A 19,056-nucleotide genomic window follows, 5' to 3' on the forward strand; every position below is an offset into this window, starting at 1 on the left:
GAAGAGTAACAACAAAAGATGATGGAAAAAAAGTCATGGATGGGTTTATCTAGAACTACTGTTAGGATTCTAAACTAAACTGATTCCAGAAAAACTACACGATTTCTTTTTTGAGAGGTTACAGACTATTCCACATGACTTGTTTCCAAAATGACCTGCCATTTCAGTTAATGGATTCTTTTCAGTTCATGACATTTCTGTTACATCACAATAGAAAAGCCATTTTTTTTGTATGCACAAATGCATATACTCATGAGTTTTCTTTCATATCAGTCTCCTATTTTCTCCTTTATTACTACTTCTAGGTATGAAATATTTTTTGTTAATATAGCCAGCATATTCTCTAGCATAAGAGAAAAGGAAGACCCAGTCCTATGAGATTTTGAACATTCACTTGTGCTGCATCTTAATTAAAAAACACTAGAGAAAAATACCCTTGAAATACCCTTGTGTCACCAGGGACATAATGTCTTCAAGATTTTTGGTTTCTAAGCATAGGACAAAGTTATACCTACTTGGAAAGCTAATTGTAGAATCACAGAATCATTAAGGTTGGAAAACACCTCCAAGATCACCAAGTCCAACCTTTGATTGAACACCACCATCTCAATTAATCCACAGGACTAAGGGCCACGCCCAGTTGTTTACCGAACACTTCCAGGAATGGTGACTCCATCACTTCCCTGGGCAGCCCATTCCAACACTTGACAGCCCTTTCAGTGAAGAAAGTCTTGCAGAGCTTACCAGTGTTATAGAGAATAATTAATTGCTTTAAATGACACCAAACTGAATTTCAACAAGTGATTAAATGAAAACTAACCAGGGACTTTTTCCTTTACTATACTCTTAGTGAATATCAACCTAATTCAAGCCAGGATTTTTCCACTCTAAGTATTACAAGAGAAAAATTCTAAGAGATTTGCTTGAATCTAAAATGACCTCTATGAAATCCTCAACAGCAATAAAACCTAATAGAGGTGAAAGTATTTTCACTTTTGGCTTAGAAGGAAAACTTCACAGAGATATTAACTATTCTTTCTTTGCCACTGTACATTCACCATTGAGTTAAAACAAACTATTGCAAAACCACATTGAATGTTTCTCTGAGCAGGGAAAATGCTATGCTGAATTCTATAAAGTTTCCCTTATGTGTCATCTACTGACTTTGTTCTGTAATGACCATATTAAGAGGCCTAGGAGTTTTGTCAAGTTCTTTGACAACTGAAGTAAGTAACCTGAAAGTGCTTAAAACAACATTCTGCAAAATTGCTTAATCGCCAAGAAACATTTCAACATTGGAAAAGATACTGTTTACCCTTCCTCACTGATTTTCATACTACTGACTTTCAATGTGCAAAGCTTAATTGTATAGCAAACATCTTTTTCCCAACTGCTAGCAAAGAATGATGGGATCTGAAAAATCATTTTATATTATTTCAGCCAGAGGCTATGACATCTGTCCTCTGCACAAAAAAAATAGACTAACCAACCACTTGGTTGATTAGGCAATATGGCATCCAACTCCTTCTTCCATGGCTATATTAGCCTGCAATCCCAACAGGGATAATCAAATGGCTTTGTCACTGAAGAAAACAGATGAAACTCAAGAGAAACATATGTTGTGGTTAAGATGCTTTCCGTCTCTCTATATCACTATACATGTACATAGAAACACAAATACCTCAGTATCTCTTCAATGGGGACAACACTGAAGAAAAAAAATATGCCTCTCAATTGTCACTTCATATTAAAAAAATCTTTTTATTACAGGCATAGCTTTTATTTCCTGTTATGTGATTCCCACTTAGGGCTAGAATTCTACAGAACTAATTCTGTAAGCCAAAAGGCATCAGCAAGAAACTCACCCCTTGATTATAAATAAGGATAAAATTCAACTAGTAACATGATTTCACCATACTGAGTACACCTTGATCACCCTTTAGGCATCTTGTCCTGTGGAAACAGACTTGCATATCTAGTGCATAATTCCAGTAAATGAGGAAATCATCACCACATGAAAAAATTTATAAAATTTTAGTTAAAAAAAAAAATTGCTCCTAAATTGCTTATAAATCTGAAGATTTGTGTCTAGTTTTAATGTTAATTGAACTGGTTGTGCCACAAGTAAAACAGTTTGATTCATGGGTGATAATTATCATTTAATAGAAATCCAGAGAAACCAATAAGCCAAAAGTTAAGATTTGGCAAGTTCTTCTGAGAAGCAATGAAAAGCCCTATCAAACTTTATAAAGATGAATCCAGTCTAAAATATCTCCTCATGCTCTGATGAAGAAGAATTCTTTAAGATGAAACAGAAGCCGAAAAAAATACGTACCCTAGAAACTGAACTGCAAATATTTTTGCTTAGGACTTTCAGTGGGAGAAAAATTAATAATTTAATTCACTATTTTATGTATGACAGAAGTAGCCTGATGTCATTACACTAAATGTATGCTTCTGTCAGAAGGAAACAAAACAAAACACAACAAAATGCTCATCAGTGGCTAGATATTTCCTTCTTAAGAAGATAAAATGAAGAGCAGAAAGGACCATGTTTCAACTGTCTCCATAAAATAAAGCTTAAATAAGCCCATAATTAAACCCTATTCTGTTCCTGCTTTTTATTTGGGCAAAAGATCAGAGCAAATGCAAATAAGCATGTCACATATGAACAGCAGGTCTAGCTGCTATTTAATTTTGAGGGAAACCGATATAGTCCTGCGTGTTCAGCAGGACTTCCCTTTGCAGAACTCTGCAAAGGGAAGACTTTTGTTCTTCTGTACACGTTTACAGAGAACGTTCAGTTTTACCAAATAAGACAGAAGGGCAACCACTAAGTTTTCAACAATATACTAATCTTCATATTAAGTCAATTTAATATACAAGACAGCAAGGCCTGTTCAGCAGCATCAGGAAGAGATCATGTCCTGACTCCTGCAGTGAAACCGCAATGCCCTTTCTTTTCCCTCACAAAATGACTTTTCCAAATGACAAGATTCACCTCTGAACATAAGAGGGCATCTGCCAGCGCTGACTGCCACAGAAAGAAAGTCCAAATGTCTTGAAAGTCTACCACGGCAAGAACATGCTAAACCAGCTGTTCTCATAGTAGCCTGTTCTCACAGAAATCTATGTAGCACTTTGCACTTCACCCATTAAATTAATCCCAGAGCATGAGCGGTAAGGGCAGATCTGCTGTTAGCCCACTGGGAGTGACATCTTCTAATTATTGCAAGGTCAACAGGCCCACAGAGAGACTCTGACAGAGCCAGAGACATGCTCGTGGGTAAGAATCATTGATGTGCAGGCTAAGCATTGTATTTTCAGGCTGGGTTGAAAACACTCCTGGGTACCAAAGAAAGGAAAAAATCTGAGACATCAAGAAACTTGTCACTTTCCAAGTGCCCTTTTGTAACCTCCTACACAATTTAAAAGTGCTATTAATTAAAAAAAAATTTAGCCGCTCTTGGATAACTGAAAGTCAGTTTATAAACAAAAAAAGACGATACTCAGTTCTTTGAACAAGATTAATCTTGCAGCTTTTATGCAATCAGCTGCTTAATATATAAATCTGCTTAAGATCAATATCAATGAAAGCACTACATTCCTTTAGTATTTCGTCTTGTGCTGATTTGAAATTTTGATGTTCTTCCATCCCTTGCCCTCACTGCAGGATTGGCATGTTTCTACTTGAGAACTGTCAGCTTCTCCTTTGCTCTTTGGTTTCCAATGAAACCTGTAACAAACAAGTCTTTTCTGATTATTTCACAGGTTGTGCATCAGTACTATGGATGGTGGTAGAACAATTCTGTGAACACTTCATGAATGAAGTGCTACCAGATGCAGCTTAATTATGTCATACTGCAAACCAAAAGTCTTTCCTCACTAGCATGATTATGTATCATTTGCCTTGAAATACTGAAGAATCACAGCCTTTATGTTAGATTAGTAGCAAACAAGGTTTAATCTCTTCGATCTATGTTGCTCATCAGGGAAGGACTGGAGAAAACAAAACATAGAACAATGGAGAGGTCAAAAGATGAAGTATGTGTTAATAAGAGACATTAAGAGAAAAAAGGTAATTCAGAATTCTTCACTTTCTTCAGTGCAGAATTTCAGTTGCTTCCATGTCGCTTAAGCCTGTATTGGTTTTCTTCATTTTTGAGAAGAAACCACTCTGATTGTTGCCCTAACACTGTGATATATCATGGCAAGAATAAATAGCCTCCTACAAATAAATGCAGCGCTCTACTTGCAGCTCTGGCACAAATTCCTTCAGCAGGTTTCACACGTACGTTGCCACTTGGTGTTCCATAGGTAGAAGCATATAGAGTTAGCAGTAAAAGCATATGGAAGCAGAGCAGTCACAGGTAATTGCAATTGTTTTTACTATCTGGCTACATCAGAGGAGAAGTTTCTGCCAAGTATGGAAATATCCCAGGAAATCTGGAGCTGCAGCTTTTTCAACCTTACCAGCTCTTGCGGAGAAACAAAGGTTTACTGGGTTTGTTTGGGATGGAAATAACTTTCTTCACAGTAGCCCACATGACACTGCATTTTGTATTTGTAACAATATTGGTAACACACCAGTGTTTGGGCTATTGCTGGATATTGTGTGCTTGCATTCTCTGTTTCTCAGCAAGTAGGCTGTTGACTGGAAGCTGTGACATAAAAAGCAGCAGCAGAAGCATAGAAAGATGGTGCACTAGGACACTTTGGTTCATACTACGGTAACTTGTTTTCAGCTTCACATATACGAGGAGGCAGAAAGGGAAACCACATGCCCAGAGCCACAGACCACGAAAACATGCTCCAGTGATAATAAAAATAGCAGAGCTCACTGAAAATCATGCTCAGGAAACCAAAATATTCTGGCTGTGAAAGAGATTCAGCATCTGCCACAGTTTTAGGAAGCAGCTGAGCCCAAAGAGAACCAACTCCTGGAGTCCCACAATGCTAGCTAGAGTCCAGGTGAACCCTAAATATGAAAGCCCAAGGCTTTCAGGTCCAAGACCAATACTCTCAAGGGAACCAAGGTTAAGACACAACCACATGGCAGACAATGCTTGTTTTTCTAAAGAGAAAAGAAAATAGAAGAATATTAATACTCTATATGATTTCTTCTTACTCAGACAAGGTTCAACATATTGTGTACACAAGATTATTCTAGATGAACATTCTACCACAGAAAGTAGTGATATTTGCCTTGCCTCCAACTTGTTATCTAGTGTACAAAAGATCCAGTACCAAAGTTCAGGGTCTCAGTTCCCCTTTACTCCACTTCTTTAACTGGAGGGCAAGAGCTGTCTTTCCTTCAGATGTTTGCCAAAGCTTGGTTGTTTCAGAGCTTGCTGTCTTAGCTGCTGGGTTCTTACCTGTGTTCTTCAAACCCAGAGAGCCAATATACACCAGAAACTTTCTTGTATGTGGCAGATGTAAAATGGAGTTTGGCCTACAGGGGAACATGCTAACCTCTCAAATCCTGCCTACTCCATTCATAGTATTTTTTTTATTTTATTTTTATTCTTGTTTCTTTGAATGTTCTATACTTTGTAATTTTATATAGACAAAAATTAATGAAAACTTAACTGTTATTCTAGAGTAATGGTTTTGAAATTTTGAGCTGTGCTTCCCAGAAAGGCTCAGACTACCATTAAAATACCCTTAGAATTTAAGTACACAATAACAAGATGTCAGTCTGACTAATGTTTACTAAAACAAAGAACCCAAACAAACAAACAAACAAACAAAAAACCCTACACATCTGTAGTAGTCTGCAAACAAAAAAAAAAACCCTACACATCTGTAGTAGTCTGCAAACAAAAAAACACCAGACCATACACCCCTGTTATATTGACCATGACCAAAATCAGAAACTCTATTGTCACAGAACACTCTCCATTCCCTTCTCTCACAGTTTGCACAACTGGCTGATAAAACTGTAAACTGCATGAGTTCTCTTTCAAACTGTGATGTTTCCCTCAGAACATACAAGCTGAGAAAATTTTCAGCCTGAAACAATAATAGTATTTTATGAGAAAAGGAAGATGATGATACAAGAGGAGAATGTATGATGTTACAGTATCATATGAATGCACGATATTTTATTAAAACTGCACTTAGAGATTGAGCAGACATTGAAAATTCCACGGGAACCATGAAATGCATAATAAATTCATACTGCAAAAAAGTCGTCTTCAGTGCTGGAATTCTTCACATTAATGGTAGTCTCCCTGGGGAGCATACACAGGCACAAAACTCTCAGTTTCATTGGGCAGACCTTCTTTAATTTGTACTGTTCATTTTGTAAGCCAAATTTTTGTCTTTATTTGGCTAGCTGAGATAACTGTTTCTTCTGAAAACCCAACTGTGTCACATTTTTTAAAAACAGTGTCTTACCCCTTTTCTGTCAAAATAAAAGGCTCTGCGTAGTTTAACATTCTGTCACAGGCTGAAAGAGCAAAGAGTTAGCGCACACTCTGGAGGCTCTCAGTATAATCAGATTAATTTCTCCACAGGCAAACAGATCTTTCTTCAAGTTCCCACTAATGAACATCAAAGATGTCTTCCAGAGTTAAAGTTCTTTCATTAGTTACATAGTTATGCAGAAAAATCTCCAATGAAGAGTAATTGCAAGTTACAGGTGGAAAAAGCTAATTATGTATGTCTAAATGAAAAGATGATTTGGCTTGTTTAAAATTGTCTAGTGCAGGATTGTTCTAGATTGACCAGGATTTTCAGTTCTTTGCCAATCCTCATTCAGCAAGTCCTCAAACTGAATACAAAGCAATTTGTTGAATAAGAAAGAGAAAACACACTGGTCTCATACCAAGACACACATTTAAGCATGGAAATTGAAAGATTGGGACACTTATGTTTAATTTTTCAAGCACACTAAAATTGTGATAAGAAAGATGCCTTTTTTTTTTTTTTTCTCCTGAAAACTGACTGAAGAATATTCACTGATGTTGTGCTCAATGGTTCTATATTCACATGGAGCCCAGTGACAAATAGTGTCCCTCAGGGCCCTGTCTTGGGACTGATGCTTTATAATATCCTTATCAATGGTACCAAAAGCCAGATCAAGTGTACCCTCAATAAGTTTGCAGATGAGACAAAGCTGAGCAGTGCAGTTGACACAACAGACAGGATGCCATACAGGGGGACATGAGCAGGCTTAAGAAGTGGGCTCAGGCTTAAGAAGTTCTCACCTAATGGAGTTCAACAAGTCGAAGTACAAGAAGCTGCACCTGTGACAGGGCAATCCCAGACATGAGTCTAAACTGGAAGAAGAGCTCATTGAGAGCAGCCCTGTGAAGAAGGATTTGAACATTAAAGTGGATTAAAAACTGGATATGAGCTGGAAACGTGTGCTTGCAACCCAAAAAGCCAACATTATCCTGGGCTCAACAAAAGAAGCCAGCAGGTCGAGGGAGGTGATCCTCCCCCTCTACTCTTGTCCCATGAGAACCCACCTGGAGTGCTGCATCCAGGTCTGAGACTCCCAGCACAAGGAAGATGTGGATCTGTTGGAACAAGTCCAGAACAGGGCCGCCAAGATGATCAGAGGGCTGGAGCTCCTCTGCTGTGCAGACAGGCTGAGAGAGTCGGTGTTCTCCAGCCTGAGGAAGAGAAGGCTCCAGGGAGATCTTACTGTGCCCTTTCAGTACCTGAAAGGGACTTAAAAAATTTAAAAATAGTGACTTTTTACATGAAGACAATTTTAAACTAAAAGAGAAGAGATATAGGTGAGATGTTAGGAAGGAAGAAATTCTTTACTGTGAAGGTGGGAGGGCACTGGCACAGATTGACCAGAAAAGTTGTGGATGCCTCATCCCTGGAAGTGTTCCAGGTCAGGCTGGGTGGGGCTTTAAGCAAGCAGATGTGCCTGCCCAGGGCAGGGGGTGGAACCAGGTGATCCTTAAGTTCCCTTTCAACTGAAAACTTTCTAATTTTCCATTATTTCTTTCTGTGCATCTTTTAGGCAGAACATGCTGCTTTAAATTTGCATTTGCACCCTAATTATGATTATAGAAAAGGCACAGTATTCTTTTGAAAGTGTGCTGGTTTTGGCTGGCAGTTAATTTTCGTCACAGTGGCTACTATGGGGCTATGTTTTGGATTTGCACTGAAAACAGTTCTGATAAGAGAGATGTTTTCATTATTTTGCTGATCAGTGCTTACACAGTGTCAAGGCCTTTTCTGCCTCTCACATCACCCCACTAGAGAGGAGGCTGGGGTTACACAACAAGCTCTGAGCAGACACAACTGGGACAGACGATCCCACCGGACCCAAGGGATATCCATCCCGTAGCACATGTCAGCATGCTTAGCATAAAAAGCTGGGGGAAGAAAAAGAAAGTAAGTTTACATTTGGAGTGATGGTGTTTGTTTTCCAAGTACCCATTACACACGATGGAGTCCTGCTTTTCTGGAGATGGCTGAACACCTGCCTCATTCACCCATAAGAAGTGGTGAACAAATTCCTTGGTTTCTTTACTTGTGTGTGAGGCTTTTGCTTTAGCTATTAAACTGTCTTTATCTCAATCCACGAGTTTTCTCACTTTTACCCTTCTGATTCTCTGCCCCATCCCAGCTCAGGGGGAGTGACTGAGCAGCTGTGTGGGGCTTGGTTGCCAGCTGGGGTTAAACCACATATTACAAGATGTGGTTTTCCATTGTCAGTGCTTGAATGAGGTTGTATTTGACAAGAAATCCTCACAACAGGAATGAAGCACATCCCTGAACCAAAGGCTTGTATGAAAAAGAACCGAGCTTGAGCTGTTTTAACAATTGATGAAAATTCTGTACCCAATCTCTACATATGATTGATGACTTCTTTGTACAGAGGGGGAAATGATCAAACTACAATAAGCAAAATAGCCAAGAACACTTACAAAGAAAAACTTTAGAACTTGAACGTTCTTTGCAAAGCCATTTCGTGGTAGAGCTCAGAAGTGTGCATCTATATAAAAATACTCACAGCACATCAGAAAAACTGTGAAGAATCACTGCTATTCTGAGTGTCTCTAACTACCAAGTAAGGCATACACATTTTCAGTTTTCAGAAAGCAGTATTTTTCCTTGAAGAAATAATGAACAAAGGAGTTATAAATAACTGTCTCTAAAGAAGAACCGTCAATAATAAAGTGCATTTTGCACTGTACTTACAATGTTGACTCTGATGATATGTTTATTGCTCTGCTGTCACATAGTATGATAGGAAATTTTTGCTCATGTAATTATAACACTGAATTTTTCAGACAGTTTATATTTAAACTAAGATACAGTAATAGCATCAAACTTTTTCCTACTGGAAAGTTATGCTTAAATGCGATCTTGTCTCATAATTGTCTTCATTGTCTGGAAACAATTGAATCAAATTATTAAAATATTGTTTTTCACAGGTCGTAGATGAACTATAAACCAAGTGGAACTCAGTGTCACATGAGCAATCCTGCAAATAACCTTCCATGGACTATCCAACTGCAGTTTTCCATTGTACAGCAGGCAACCCATTTGAAACCAATGTTTAAGGGTCAAAGAATCTCTTCTGCTTCCATCTGACTTTGAGAAAGCTGTTGATGAAACCAAATTAATAATACAAAAGCCTAAACAATTTCTTGTTCTCTGAGGAGCACTCTTGACACTAGAAAAATGTTTCCATGTTAGAGTGGGTTTGTTCTCCGGAAGAAAATGCCGTGTTTTGTAATAAATACAATGTATCAACAATAATCAAGAACTATTAATATATGGATAATGGTGTCTCTCATCTGCCTCATCACAATTGTTGCAACGAACTTTGCTCTCAATCATTACAGAAATAATTGATTTAGACCACAACAATTCAGACACAAGTCATCTTGGTGAAAAGCCTGGAGATCTGCAGGTGCCCAGCAAAAACCCAAAAACTCATAGCTTAGACTGCAATCATAAGTGCTGTTATGAGGTGAAAATAAGCAGAAATGGCCAAAATGTTCATATTTTTCTCATACCATGCAATTTAGACTGATGAAAGTAGGACACCACTGACGAAGCAGTTTTGCTTGCAGAGAATAAAAGCAAGATTTGAGCACTATTTCCAGCCCACTAAAGTTTATACTGAAAGTGATTTTTTTGCCCCCTCTTTTTATACATAGACAGGTATCATTCTGACTACAATCATACTTCAAAGCATTGTGTAGATGGATTTTGACATGAGGGTCGGGTGACTACCCTTATACTGAATCCAAGGCTTCTTGAGTTTTATGGCATATAAAATCTCTGTATTCTCTGTTTTAAGTTGGAGCCACTAACAGTCTAAGAATTCCAGATGTGGCTTTAAAGCTCTGTTTTCTAGCTTTCAGTGTAGTTGCCTTTCCCCCTCAACTTCAAAATTTTATCAAGATGAGGTTTCCAGGGCAAACAGCATTGGAAATATAGAAGGTATGATTCTGGCTCATGCGGATATGTAACCTCCATAGAGAACAAAAAAGTGATTTTAATAAAGACTAAATAATGAAAAGGGATATAGGTTAAAAAAAAATCCTAATACCGCAAGAGCAGACACAGAGCTTGAGGAGACACAAAGAAAACCCTTCAATGGACACCTCAAAAGCCCAGTAAAAATCCAGCTATATTCATAATCAAAAAGTTTTTTTGTGAATGAGAAAGAAAATTTAAAAGAGGCACTGGTATTCCAGCCCTCAGGCTTTCTTCAAGGTAAAACAACACAAATGAGCAAAAACTTCTGCACAGTCTTCCTTTAAATCACATTTACATGACACCTGTTTGGCTGCTGGCAAGGAAATCTCATATCCAATGAACTGGCCATTGAAGGCTTTAAATTTCCCCTCAGCAATCTAGCTTCTCAGCTCCATCTTTAAATAACTAAAACATCAAAAAAAAAAAGAATAAAAATGGAACCAGTGTCACTCTTCTCTCTAACAGCATATAAATCATGAATTTTGGTACGCAAATTGTAAAGAACAACAAAATACTAATTCTTAGCGATAGCTGCTTTCATTCTAGCATTTTATTTGACTAAATCATTCCAGGCTGAAGTCTCTGATTTTTTTATGGGTAATGGTGAAAGATTTTGTGTCAGGTTTGAGGAGTAGAATACCATCCCGACACATTTCCTACTAGTGTTCAAGCACCACAGTAAATCACATTCCTATAGATGGAAAAACAGACATACACGCAAAGTCAAATGAAGATTCAGTTTCAATCTTATTTTTTCCCCATCAATTCTTCTGTACTATACGAGGGAATAGTTTTTCCTTTCCCTGTCTTTGGAGACAGTGCCGTAGATGCAGTAAACTGATCTTCTGACTTACAGGGAAGCAGAGATGAGAGCTTTTTTTCTGTTCCTACAATGCCTGGCACAAAAGATTAAAGGTTCATGACCAGAGATACAAGGAATGATGTGTGTATGAATAGTGGAAATCTCTCACTCTCTCACACACACACACATAGAGTTTTTGAGGGTGTCAACATTTACAGGGAATGGGAATAAACACTGATTAGCACCTAAACTGTTGGGAAGGGAAAAGAATCTGGGTTTTACTCTTAGTATTTGTTTAGGATGCTCAAAGTAACTTCTGTTCTTTTTCTAGCATGGAAAAACAGTAAGTTTAACCTCTATGATCCATCTGGGAAACTTTTGAAATTAAGGAAATATGAAATGCAAGGGAGGTCCAAATTCAGGCAAATTACAGTATTGGCTACATAGCCTTTTTCTATGTCCAGCATCATCACGCCAAAACAGCCCCACATTTCCCCCCCCTTCCTGACTTCGTCTACTGAGTTATTTCAGACACAGAAGCTTGATTAGCTAAAAAAAACCAGACTTGTGACCTAGCCTGCATTCTCTATTTTGCATCTCTGATGCAGAAACTGATGAGTTTCTACTGCTCAGATTCTCCACAGAAAGAAAAAAATCAGAAGTCAGCATCCTCAGCATTTATCTTTAGATCACAACCTGAAGATCCTTACCTGAAAAGTCACCCTGAATGTTCCTGTTAGTCAAAAGAAGGCATACAGAAACTCACATAGGAAAAGATGAATTCTCAGCCGTGAGGTTCTTCATAAAAAGTTTCCATTTTCTTAACTTTGCTCATGGGTACTGCAGGAATCGTTTCACCTAGGAGATGCAGCAATTTTGTACCATTTATTTAACCTTAAGGATTAGGGTTTGGTAATCTCCACCTACCTCATTAATCTTGTAATTTGAAAAGCTGGGTCCAGATTGTATCAGCCATGCAGATGGAGGGTGTTACTACTTCCATACGTAACAGGTCCCCTCATCACAACTATTGCTGATGAAGAAATGGGACTGCACACACACACACACACACACACATACATACGATTCGGTCTTTGGGATTCTCCGCAGATCTCTTTCTGCGTTTCCCTTTTATTCACACCCTTTTGTAAATGGCACCTGGTGTTGTCTTTTAGTTAACCAGAATTCCCAGGATTTTGCCAAACTGGTGTTTTGATTTCACACATTCACACTCGTATCATGTTGTGACTGTTCTCAGCTGTGGTAAAAGCCACGCAGACCAGGCGGATCGCTGAGCAGTGTTCCGCTTTGAGAACACAGTACATCAGTCAAGGTCAACCCTCCTTTTTCGGTTCTAATTAAATGAACGCGGGTGCAGGCTGACTCAGCTTGTTCCCACAAGAACCTTCCAGCCATCCAAGAAATCTAGATGAACACATGCTTCATCCAGTAGCAACATTGTAAGGGCAATTTTGACCCAGTTCCTCCTATGCACGCTGTTCAACAACAAAAAGGTAAGTTAATGCTTGAAAATATCCCAAAAAGTCAGTGTTACTTTACACTTTAAAAAAGCGGTTTATTTTTATTTTTTTATATTTTCCTTTAGCAGTTAATGTTTTACATACTGAATTAACCAACTTCAGGATTTCTGAAGAATCCTAGAACACCATATGGTTTGTCTTTCAAACAAGCAAAGCTGACTCAAAAGAAGAAGATTATTCTTTGGAGACCTTGAAAAATAGCCAGAAAATTAATCTCCGAACTAAGAATTTTTAGCAAAGGAAATGCCAAGATCTAAGGGTTTATTTTTTTATTGCAATAATTAAACATGAATTTAAGTTTGGTCTGTCATGCTTTTTTTAAAGTTTTAGTAGGCTGAACAAGTATATCTAGAACCAAAAACTGGCAGGTTATATCAAATGAAATAAAATATTCCCAGTTGACACCTATGGCAGCAAGCATATACAAAAACAATATCTGATTTTTTTAACAATTTAAAGTGAAAACTAGATATTTTATTTTATTTTATTTCATTAATTAGTTGGCCATCTTTACAGGTTCCACAGTAGAAGAGAATAACCGTACAACTCAATGAACTCCAAAATTAAACAAAGAAATGAAAATTTTAATTATGCTACATAAAAAAAAACCTTCTGCTTTTTGATTACATATAATGAGAAATAAATTTTAAGTGCTTCTGGAGATGATGATGAGATAAAGATGAGGACACTTTTACAGATGTTTTGAAACTTACTTTACCTTTTTGATTTATAGATAATCTATCCATAGTTAAGGGACTAAGCATTACATTTTGTCCTACAAACTACTAAAACCAGATACTAGCCAGCGGTTTAAATAACATAAGAAAGAGCTGCATCTATTTAACAGCTGCAGAACTCAGGACAGAGGCAGTAAAATATAAAAAAAAAATACAAGAGTTAAAAATCCTACTGCAAGAATATCAACTGTAATAAAAGAGAAGACATTAAAACCAGCAGCTAGTTAGGTGCCAGGACATAATAGAACCCATAAGGACAGGCAAAGAATGATGCTAAGTTAGGAAGAAAGAGTCTGTTTTCAGAGAACTTCCTGACAGACACCACAACAAAGCAACATGAATGGTGACTGTGTGGTCCCCTTCTCGTAAATAAACCAGGCGTCAAAGGTTGATCTGCAGTTAATAAGAGGCCTAAGCCTTCTCCAAGGATTTGTAGTATTCTGTCAGCACGGTCCAAGCCTTAGGAGCCATGAAGCCTTCCGGCGGGTTTTGTCCTTCCCGAGCCAGCTTGCGCATGCGAGTCCCTGATATGAAGTCAAAGTCTTCATGGCTGAGAGAGCAGGAGTGGGGGCAAAAGGAGGGGGAGAGAAAAAGAATATACTTTTTAAAAGCAGGCACCGAGTTGCTCATATTCCTTCTGCTTTCTTGATACTTTATACATTTCTTCTTGGGAGTATAATGTTGTATAGCAACTATAATTTCCAGACATTTGCCCAGCAATGCCAGTAAATCCCAAGAATACACAACCCCTACAATATTCAGTGTAGGTAACTCCTGAGGTTTTAGCAGCACGGCCCAACTGAACTACTGTGAATTGAATTCAGTCTGTGCTGCCATTGAGCCTGGCTTGTTCTCTGTGAGGAAACAGAACTCCTGCTGAGGGAGAACCATCTACTCTACCTATTGTCTCAGCCCTTCGTCAAAGCAACAGCAGCCATCCTGGTTTGCACCTTGCCTTGCCATGGTAGGAGACCAGCCCTATGAGCTGGCTGAATGTTCCTGTGCTGGTTGAAGAAAGTCATTTCAGTGACACCAGAGAATGATTGCACCAAGTCTTAGTGAGGGATCATTTGCAGAACAGAGAAAGCAAAAGACTCAGAATCCAGGGGCAAGCTCCACAGTTGGGCCATTGCAAGACACTGAGTACAGATACACATATATATACATATCAATAATGTGGCACACACAGGTCAAAATAAAGAAAAAAGCATGGGAATAATAAAAATATGTTCCCCTAAAGATGTTTCTCCCTAAAAATCAGAATTCGGTTGGACAAATGTATAAATGAACACAGATCAGAATTGTTTACCACTGTTAACGTAAGAATCTAAATCATTAACTTCTCAGCTATGTGGTCATAAGCAGCAAAAGCTCCACAAGTTAAATTACTTCTCACAGGACTGAGACAGTACAAGCAAGATAAGAATGCCAGAGTTCTATCAAATGCTCCAAGGAAAAAATTATGTATTCCTAAATTAAATAGCAATTTTACTTACGCCATTCACTCAATTTGCAGCATGTATGCGTTACTCATTCTTTACTTGTCTGTTTGAAATAAAACCCAAGTATTGATCTCAGATGCACATGCCTTAGACAGAAACAAGAGCCAAGTGTGCATATCAGAGGGCAGAACTTGGCTCTAAGTGTTGGCCTACGCTCAGTAGGGTATGGGAGTTAGCAAGATGCAGAAAGCATTCCACAGTTCCCTCTCAGAACACCACTAGCCCCATAACTTTTTGATTTGGATTGTATGCTCTTCCATACATGTTCTTTTCTTGTTGCTTTCAATTTGGGACTGCGGGTTCCTGAAGTGTCACAACAAGGCAAAAAATCCCTACTGTACTTCGCTTCTGCAAAATATAAATTACATAAAAATGAAAACTTAGGGTTTCATGGGAGAACAAGTTGTCACTGCTATTTATAACATTGGAAATTTTTGTTCCTTAGCAGAGAGATGCCTACCCTTCACTAACACTGCCTGAAGGTAACTTGTGTTCTCTGCAAAGAACTATTTCTATAAAATATATATGGGGAAGTGATAAGCCTGGTTAATTCTGTCAAAAAAATACAAAGTCTTCAAATGATCTGTAAAAGAAGAGTAAGGTAAGTGTTCAAAATTTCTCTATGTGTGGTTTTCTCCTCAGTGTGGTAGCAATACCAAAATTTGAGCATTAAAAAAACAAAAAGGTGCTTTATACCTTCCTTGTCTGCTAAGTTTTCAGAAAACCACTCAACTTCCTTTGTGCTCTATAAGAGAAATAAAGGTACTAAAGCACTAAAACTAGATAAGTTCTGTAAGTCTGCTTCAATAGACAGTCAATAGGACAATTCCTTTAGCTGCTTCCTACTCCTAGTAACACAAAAACCAGCTAGGAATTTGAGATATCAAGAGAGAAACACGAAAAGAAGTTAAGGAGATCTAGAGAAATTATAAGAAAATGAAACAAAAAAAAAAAAAGAGTGAGGACCATTTCAGAAATATAGTACATTCAGCACCTGATAACATTTCTAGAAATGTTTCCAAAATACTATTAAAAAGTACAAAAATACTAATGATGCCTGCTCATTACCACAAACTTCTATTTTGAATGGATTTTTCTGTATTTAAAAAAATTACTTTAATTAATAATCACTACAGTGCCTTGAATGGAGCTTTCGCAAAATATACTGTATGTATTTTTTGCCATTTTAAAAATTACAGCATTTACAATTTTCCAGTTTAATCTTTGCTTTCATATATAAAGCAGAGTATTTGAATAACGACTCAATACTCATTGTCTTTACTAATGGTAAAAAACAAATCTCTTGAATATCAGAAACTGAGATTTCTGCTAAGCAGAGAAACCTTATCAGCACTGTCACCACTGTGGTGGGATGTGAACCACAAGCATCTTGAAATAAAACATATCAGTATGAGTAATTTGCTTTAGCAGAAAGAGAAGACAAAAAGAATCATCAAGTAATTTTGTTCATAGTGAATTCTGAGGATATTAAGAGTTATTCTGTATAAGATGGATTTGAGTGGAACATGAGAGGGGGAAATATTTGACCATTTAAGACACTATGAAATACACATGCCAAAGCCATACAAATTCCTTTCTCAAGTCAGATTTGAAATTACTCTCAATGAAATTTAATCCAAGCCTTTTCTGAGGATGGGATTTAAGTGCTTTTGAAATTTTTATTCAGCGGCTGCTGGAATTAATTTTCTTTGAGCCACACTGTGTGCTAGTAAATTCTTGTAACACCGATTTGCCCTTTTAGTACCAATTGAGTTTGAATAGTACTGACATAAGACTTTGTTCCAATGCAATTAAAAGCATTCTCCAAAAGAAAGAGGTAAGGAAGGCAGAAAGAAATCCACAACAAAAATTTGTCAACACAGTCCTGAAACATTGAGGACTGGTACTTACTCCCTTCCATAGCATCCTAGAACTCTACTACACTCACAGAGTGGAAAAAGCCTTACTCTTACACTGAAATTTCCTCTCTTGTGGAGGACAGGCTGTCATGGGTAAAGTAGAAAATACATAAATCTGCTGAGCTCTCATACACCTAGCAACAGGAGAAAAGGAATCTTTTCTTACATTTCAGATTGTGCCCTCCTTCCATACAGACAGTATCCATATAGACAGCCACAGGTGCACAAGACAATATTTTATATTTGGAGAGCAGTAAGGCATTTGTTCAAAATAACATAGCAACAAACTTGTGCTGTTAAATAATCTTCAAACTGTTCACAGTAACTGAGCATCAGGTTCAAAGAACACTACAAACCACACACAGAAGATTAAGAATTCATAGGCCACTTCTTTACTTTCTTTCGTTTACAAAGACTAATGTTGTAATCTCTTAAATGCATTTCCCTTTTATTTTGTGCATTTGGTAGTTATCTTACTATAACACTACAAGTGACCCCAGCAACCATCAGAGCTCTTAATGCTTTACAAGCTCAAACACTCTTATGAGTAGTGTGTGAGGCTAAGATTTCAGAGACCTCATAGTTCTTGTAACAAAACGAAGACATCACTCTTTTGCAGGTGGGAAACAAATGAATGAAGATGTCCACAGTCCTACACAGAAAACCTCCTCTGTTGTACCTCTGAGGTGTCAATACAGTGGTTGAAGGGAATATTTTTTCCGCTTCAACATTATGACCTACAGGTTTAATCTAAATATAGACCATATTACGTAATAGGTTCTTCATTTGGGAGCACTGAAGATCAGCCATTAGCTTGGGAACCCTGACCTTCTGCTAGAGTATTCAGCACTGTTCAAATGACCTTTTTGGAATTCCCATTTTCCGTGGTGTCTAGTGCTCTCAAGGTCTTAAGAAATTAAACACAAGACACATGATAAAAGTACAGACCATTCATTCATAGTTTTGCCTATGAATTCATTTTTTTAAACAAACATATGGAAATAAAACAATAATATTATTCATTCACCCTGGTCTGGCTTCAAAACAACTGTCATCTTCTACTCAGCTGGTAAATTTCAGATCTGATTAATTCCTGGGACAATTTACAGCCTCCTTATCTGGGGTCCAATTCTAACCTTAAACTCATTTTAGAATGATTTTCTCTGAATTTAAATTTGTCTTTGTAGCATCAAGTCATGAATTATGCCACAACTCCTACAGGAACAGAATCTTGTCCCTTATAGTGTCAAGTCTTTGGTATGTCAGTCTATATTATGCCTTGGGAATGAATGCCCCATGATGCTGAATGAACCTGCAAGTGCCAGCAAGGTTCAAATTCCAACTCGTCATGAACAATCTCCTTATGAAATTAGAACACAATACTGTGATTAATATCAACATTTGCAAACCAAATCCTTTACTTGCCATGAATGAAATTCCTTTCTGACCGGTAGGCGGGTTTAAGGCTTCTGAGTTGCTGCAGTGTTTCAGCGTATCCTAAATTAAGTACTAATGGTAATTGAGGAACCCCATTTCACATAACTAAATCAAGGAGAACAGCCAAGTGTGCTTATCTCAACCTCCCACTGTCACTTTAAAAACCAAACAGATTTGAGAACAATATGTACTTAGTTGGAGCTGCTATCCTATAAGTATGATTTGATAGTATTAAAGCACTCATGGCAACCATATTAAAGGTCCTGAGAATAGACCATATAAAGTTAAAATCTCTTCACAGATATCCATGCTTCATTCACATTTTGGAGAGAGAATGAACAATCTGCTACAGTTACCTTACTAATGGATGTCTTTTAGCCAAAACGTTCTCATCAGTTTTCTTTCAGAAAAAAAAAAAAAAAGTGAAAATTTATTTCCAGACACTTCTGTGGCTTTTTTAATTGCCAGACTAATTTCCTTTCTTAATTGAGTTTTTTCTCAGCAGCAGTCTGTGGCTGCATTTTATAGGACTGATCTTCCGTAAAGAATTGGGAATTTCTGCTCACAAAACCAGCTACTATTATTAAACCACCAATCCCAAATTACACTTGTCTGTGGTAACTGTTTGTGAGGCCTTTTTGGCTGAGGAAACAC

The 19,056-nt window shown here is 37.6% G+C and overlaps 1 protein-coding gene across 1 annotated transcript in view; it reads right to left on the bottom strand.

Annotated features, from left to right (window-relative positions):
• Positions 1–13,061: 13,061 nt before the first annotated feature.
• The window catches only part of PAPSS1 (3'-phosphoadenosine 5'-phosphosulfate synthase 1), a 41,475-nt gene continuing 35,480 nt past the window's right edge, over positions 13,062–19,056 (bottom strand). Inside the window, exon 12 of the mRNA XM_027884726.1 lies at positions 13,062–14,094. Coding sequence (XP_027740527.1) covers positions 13,956–14,094 — 139 coding nt within the window. The 3' untranslated portion in view covers positions 13,062–13,955. The remainder of the gene's footprint in view (positions 14,095–19,056) is intronic.

The sequence above is a fragment of the Empidonax traillii genome, unplaced genomic scaffold (assembly GCF_003031625.1).
Source record: "Empidonax traillii isolate 1590-97213 ecotype Southwest subspecies unplaced genomic scaffold, ASM303162v1 scaffold154:size1206225, whole genome shotgun sequence".
In the NCBI taxonomy this organism is placed as follows: domain Eukaryota; kingdom Metazoa; phylum Chordata; class Aves; order Passeriformes; family Tyrannidae; genus Empidonax; species Empidonax traillii.